This window comes from Cynara cardunculus, assembly GCF_001531365.2.
Source record: "Cynara cardunculus var. scolymus isolate 2C chromosome LG 10, CcrdV1, whole genome shotgun sequence".
In the NCBI taxonomy this organism is placed as follows: Eukaryota; Viridiplantae; Streptophyta; class Magnoliopsida; order Asterales; family Asteraceae; genus Cynara; species Cynara cardunculus.
Genome location: NC_037537.1, coordinates 27383552 through 27389357, shown reverse-complemented (window position 1 = coordinate 27389357; position 5806 = coordinate 27383552). Strand labels below are relative to the sequence as shown.

Here is a 5806-nt window from a genome sequence, read left to right as displayed (position 1 = left end):
ATACCATGAGTCTTTTGCCATTTTTGATACCCCTTATTTGTCACGAGTCCTTTTGGTTGTCGGTGTCCCGGGTTTTGGTCTTGGGTGATCTTTATGACTGTTGTTACTCATCTTTATGCCTGATTCAGTTCGATTTAGCCTTGATTCGTATTAGTTTGTGTCGGTTCAGTTTTACAGCTTGCATAAGCTTTTTTTTCGTTTTTCTATATTTTTCTAGGTTTTAGGAGTATCTTTAACACATTCTCTAAAATAAAGAAAAATAAAGAAAAATAAAGGTTCTTTTATCTATATTGTTCCAACAGATTTTCTATAATGTTATTTAAAATAGGGACATAATTTAGAAAATTCTCTAAAACTTGACGTTGAAAGAGAAAAATGATTATTTTATTCTATCCCAATAATGAAACAGAATTATTATTATTATTTTGTATAGTTTTAAAAAAAAAATGTATTAAGATGATAAATTAAAAAAATTAATAATAATATTATTTATATTAAAATCTCTAAAAATAAATAATCTATTGAAATTAAATGTTAATATATATATATTTTTTTTGAGATTTTAACTTTTTTTTTTTAATTATAAAAAACATGCTTTTTGATAAGTTTTTTGCCTTTTTAAAAAATTAAATAAATTAATGGACGTACCAAAGTACCGTATATTCAAAGTAGTGGACCTTCTGGTAGGTTGCAAAAGGACTTACGTTTGAAATACGACGAGGATTTCAGAGACCATGAAAACCACAACAATGGCAGCTCCAACGATTTCAGCTGCAGCAGCGACTTCACACACCAGGAAACCTAACTCCGATTCTTCCTCTCGTTTCCCTTCAGGTGAGTTCTGCTTGATTCTCTCTATCACTCATTAATCTTCCTATCAATTTCTTGTTTTCAACCATGAATTCCATCTTTCGCGTTTGATTTCATGGATTTGTTTGTGATTTTACTGAAGCAAAACTGTTTTTGCCTATGAATGACTGTTTTTGACTTCGTTTTCCTGCAGCGAATGATTATAATCCTGTAGCGATTTATTAATATCTGATTATGTGTTCTTCATCGTAAACATATGTAGTAGGTAGGAATTTGTAATTTGGAAGTACGAGCTTAATGCTTTTGATATCTAAACTATAACATTGATTATGATCGTAGAAAATTCTGATTATAGAAGATGAGTCAATCTAACATTAATTTAGATTTGATTTCTGACCTTTTTGGTCAAAGGAACTAGAACTACTAATTTTTTAGGTGCAAGTTGATTTAGGTTTTTCGTAAATTAGTTCTTAAAATATTTCAGGTATGTTGAAGAAATTGCTACTCGTCTTCTTCACTGGTTTTCTGGCATGGGCTTATCAATCAGCCCTTGCACCCCCACCCAAAACAGTCGGATCTCCAGATGGACTTCCAGTTACATCACCAAGAATCAAGCTGCGCGATGGAAGACATTTGTCTTATAAAGAATACGGTGTACCAAAAGAGTTGGCCAAATACAAAATAGTTTTTGTCCATGGCTTCGATTCTGTGAAGTATTACGCAGTTATTGCCACAACAGCCTCTCCGGTATGCTTTCATGCTTCATTTGTAGGCCATTTAACGGTGCCTTTTGTGCAGGACAGGACATGACATAACAAAAATTTGTTCTCTTTGGTAGCGAGATTAGGTTGGGACAAGGATGAGAGAGACAAATGTATTCTTTTTGTAGATTACTAAACTGCTAACGTCAAACTAAAACCTTACACGATTCCTTCAACTGTCTGGTGCTGTTTGCATACCAAATGCACCCTTGTTAGTTTCAGGATTAGTTTCCTGAGTACTTTGGTTGACATTCACAGGCTCTTATTGAAGATTTGGGTATATATATTGTTTCATTTGACCGCCCCGGGTATGGCGAGAGTGATCCAGATCCCAACCGAACTTTGAAGAGTTTGGCTTTGGACATAGAGGAGCTTGCTGATCAGCTGGGACTTGGATCCAAGTTCTATGTGGTTGGTTTCTCTATGGGTGGGCAAGCGACTTGGAGTTGTCTGAAATACATTCCTCACAGGTACGCATGTTGGTTCTGTAAGATATGTGGGATACATCAGATTTCTCTCCAAAAGAACCATTGAAAAGAGAAGGGGGTTTCAATAATATATATTGAAGTAGAAAGTTCCAAGTCGAAATGGGACCAACATATCTGATTATGGTTGTATATATGTGATGAAAATAGGCTCGCAGGAGCGACTCTTATTGCTCCGGTCGTTAATTATTGGTGGCCTTGCTTGCCAGCAAACTTATCTAATGAAGCATTTTCGAAGCAGTTCGTTCAGGATCAATGGACCCTTCGTGTTGCTCACTATCTTCCATGGCTGACCTACTGGTGGAACACTCAGAAACTGTTTCCTTCGCTCACCATTATTGCTCACAGCCCTCTTGTTCTTTCTCGTCAAGACAGAGAACTTATCCCCAAGTTTACCGCTGGCAGAGAAGCCGTCCAGGTACTTCCCTTGCCATCTTGCAGTCCTACTCAAAAGCAGGGTTCGGGGTTCACCCTAAAGGGTGGAACAACCGTTTCTGTATTATCTTAATACATGATACTTTAATTATCTAATGTTTACTCTTTCGTGTGTCAAAAAGGGCCAAGTACGACAGCAAGGAGAATACGAATCTCTCCACCGTGACTTGAACATCGGATTTGGTACCTGGGAATTTGATCCGGTGGAAATCGAGAACCCGTTTCCAAACAATGAAGGATCCATTCATGTGTGGAACGGTGACGAAGATTTGCTGGTGCCGGTAACACTGCAACGCTATGTCGTCCAACAACTCCCATGGATACGCTATCACGAGCTCAAGGGTGCCGGCCACATGTTCCCTTATGCCGATGGGATCAGTGACGCTATCTTGAAAACACTTTTACTTGGTACAAAGTAGCTTAAACGCGCGTTTTGGGCTCAATTTCTAGCTATGTAAGTCTATTGAATGTTTCGTCGCCTCTTTACTTGGGTCCACGGCATTACATGATGACCCGAAAAAGAGTTAATCGATATATAATATTCTTCGGTTTTGCTCGTTATCAAATCTAATCCGAACCTATTATCCATACTTGATTTTTATAAATGGAAATGGTATAATTCTACATGATTTTGAAACAGTTGACCTTATTCGTAAAAAGATAACATGATACAACTGTTGTATTCGATATTAAGCATATTGTAAGGAGTTCATGTTTCTAGCTTATTACAAGCGGGATTGGAAGCGAGGTTTCTTAACCAAACCGAATCGGATTGAACCGCTTCATCATCGTCGTTTCTATGCCACGACCACAGAGCATGACTTGCATTGACTACCTCAAATTCCCCGTGCCCGAAACTGGCTTCCCTAAATATCGATATCTTTGGTTGTGGTTCTTTATACCTGCAAAACCACGATTTTCTTAAGTTGTCAATGATTGAACTTGTATATCGGAAAATAGACAGTCTGTTTATTCGAGTCAACTCACTTGGCGCCAGGGTGTCCACGGTTGCCTCCATCCCCGATTGTGATATGCATTGGGCCACAACTATCCGGTTCCTCATTGTACACACGACTCTACCAAAATAAGAACAAAAGTTAGGGGTCGTTTGATTGTTTTTCCATTAAACTCTGTATGGATTAAGCTAAATTGCTGTTTGTTATGCTGAATATTGTGATTGGTTTATTGAACTTGAAACCTATCATTTAGATATCGAGTCACGAAAAAGTAGCTTACAAAGCGCTCGTAAGCATGAACGTGGCCTGCGAAAACGACGTCTACACGAGCCTTGTAAAGCAATCCCTCCATAGATTCCATCATACCGTACGACTGAATCTCCCCTTGATGATCATAGTTAGTGTTATACCACGGAGCATGAATAAGCACGACGAGCCATGGCGTTTTGCTTCTATCGACCTTCTTCAAATCCGACTCTAGCCACCCATATTGGTTTGAGCCATGGCCAAAATCGGTGTAGGAACCCAACATGATGACGTGAACCCCTGAAACCTCAAACGAGTAGTACAAGTTAGACGAGGAACCGCTCTCCTCAAACGGCATACGCCACCTTGCATTGTAGGACGTGAACATGGTGTCGTGGATGCCCGGGGTTATCTCCATCTCGTGATTGCCTTGTGTCACCATCCACGGGCGCTGGCTAGCCAACGGTTCCATCAGGCGGCCAAACGAGTCCCAGAGGGGTTGCACCATTTCGGCATACGCTAAATCTCCGGGTAGTAGAAACACATCATAGTTTGATTGCGAGATGTGTTCAAGAGTCGATTTGGTCCATCCACTTTGCCCCATATCACCTGTTTTTAAATCCAAATAACAGTGAAGTAGAGGTATTAAACATTAATCAATGAAAATAATGATAAAAAATAATCTGTTTGATTATATATAATATATTGGGTCCATAAACCCAAATTTTCATTTTAGTGGAATGAAAGTTGACTTATTTTTATTATTTGTCATTTTCATTCTCCGACCTGAACCTAACAGTTCATTTGTTTGCTGAAAAACTAGTCATTTCAGGTAAAATGACCTGATAAGCTAGATGACAATATAAAATAATATACAATTATGTTTAAATTGGTTTTTCCAAAAAACTAGCTTATAACTAACCGAACAAGATTTTTTCAATAAGTTTAGAAAATAAGTTAATTTATGATTGTCAACACCGTCTTAGGTGGTGTTTGGAATTGTTTATTTGAAATAACTTATATTTTTTTACAAAAATCTTTATCAACTTATTATAAGTTAGAATGGTTTAACTTTTTCAAAAAACTTCTTATTACCGGTTTGACACTGGTATAAGCTGTTTATCCAAACACTAAAAAATGCTTATTACCGGTGTCACACCGGAATAAGCCAATAAGTTATTTTTATAACCAATCCCAAACACCCTTTAATATGTCATTTTAGTTTCGGAAATGATTAAACAACAAAAATAAATGTAAAATGTTATAATTTTGTTACCTGAAATCGAAAATTTGATCGGAAACTTAGCGGGAGGAGTCATGAGAGAGAATTCAGCAGTCGAACTGATGCCAAACTGGTAATAATACACGGTATTCGGGTCCAACGGACCGATTACTACATCATGTATTTCACCGGATGTGTAATTTATATATTGGTAAGAAGAAATGGTGCCGTTAGCCGAATGTTGGTATTTCCCAGGAGACGCGCCGTAGTTTACCGTGGCCGGAGTGTGGTCGTCGGTAATCCAAGATATTCGCATTTTATCTTCTCCGACCAAAGATACATGTACCTGTTAAAGAACAATCCGTTACGACCTTCTCTAGTTAAGCAAATTCGGTCGTAAACAAGCCCTTAGTGGTTGCTTGTTTACCTCTTAATAGTTCCATTAAGAGGCGGTCCTGAATCGTTAAGAGGTGAATCTTGTTTGACAAAAAAAGAAGTCTAACTCTTAATGATTCTAAAACCCTCTGAATGATTTTATATCAAGTTCTCCCTTTAACCTTTCAGCACTCTAATTTCATTGTAAACAATTACCAGACAATTATATTTCATTTTACACTATATCATAAGAGACTCTTAATCATTCTGACCACTTAATCGTTCTATACCAAACCATTCAACAAGTGTCAAACAGTAAGTTCCTATTCTGTGCATCGGTAGGAAGAGCACTTCGGAAAGTAATGTTACCTGTTGTGGAGTGGTAGGAAGAGCATCTTCTGAAAGTGATACGATGAAAGTCTCCCGTGGCGGAGGCCGTACATATGAATGAACAATTTCCGGCGATCCGCCGCCGGCGGCCAACACCACTAGCAACCACAACTTCTGAAACTTCAT

At 38.0% G+C, this 5806-nt stretch overlaps 2 protein-coding genes across 3 annotated transcripts; one reads left to right on the top strand and one right to left on the bottom strand.

Annotated features, from left to right (window-relative positions):
• The first annotated feature begins 706 nt into the window (after nt 1-706).
• Nucleotides 707-3049, top strand: LOC112519408. Of its 2 annotated transcripts, none has more exons than XM_025127507.1 (5): nt 707-834; nt 1295-1557; nt 1830-2041; nt 2207-2474; nt 2614-3049. In XM_025127507.1, exons 1-5 carry the CDS (start codon nt 735-737, stop codon nt 2908-2910), a joined length of 1140 nt encoding a protein of 379 aa, XP_024983275.1. In that variant the 5' UTR covers nt 707-734; the 3' UTR covers nt 2911-3049. The 2 variants fall into 2 exon arrangements, with proteins under 2 accessions (XP_024983275.1, XP_024983276.1); XM_025127508.1 differs by lacking the exon at nt 707-834 and adding an exon at nt 951-1075.
• A 39-nt stretch (nt 3050-3088) lies between these two features.
• On the bottom strand, nt 3089-5806 carry LOC112519407 (probable purple acid phosphatase 20). The gene is made up of 5 exons (XM_025127505.1): nt 5660-5806; nt 4970-5261; nt 3728-4302; nt 3479-3567; nt 3089-3393 (listed from the first exon to the last, which is right to left on the bottom strand). The coding sequence occupies exons 1-5, from the start codon at nt 5804-5806 to the stop codon at nt 3201-3203; spliced, it is 1296 nt and encodes a 431-aa protein (XP_024983273.1). The 3' UTR covers nt 3089-3200.

Excerpts from the sequence above, each read along its gene's own strand:
- LOC112519408 (XM_025127507.1), top strand. The coding sequence starts at position 735 with ATGAAAACCACAACAATGGCAGCTCCAACGATTTCAGCTGCAGCAGCG. Across the intron at positions 2,042-2,206 it reads CTGAAATACATTCCTCACAG|GCTCGCAGGAGCGACTCTTA; the intron begins GTACGCATGTTG and ends TGATGAAAATAG. Across the intron at positions 2,475-2,613 it reads CTGGCAGAGAAGCCGTCCAG|GGCCAAGTACGACAGCAAGG; the intron begins GTACTTCCCTTG and ends TGTGTCAAAAAG.
- LOC112519407 (XM_025127505.1), bottom strand. The coding sequence starts at position 5,806 with ATGAAGTTTCAGAAGTTGTGGTTGCTAGTGGTGTTGGCCGCCGGCGGC. Across the intron at positions 4,303-4,969 it reads GATCAAATTTTCGATTTCAG|GTGATATGGGGCAAAGTGGA; the intron begins GTAACAAAATTA and ends ATTTAAAAACAG. Across the intron at positions 3,568-3,727 it reads TTCATGCTTACGAGCGCTTT|AGTCGTGTGTACAATGAGGA; the intron begins GTAAGCTACTTT and ends TTATTTTGGTAG.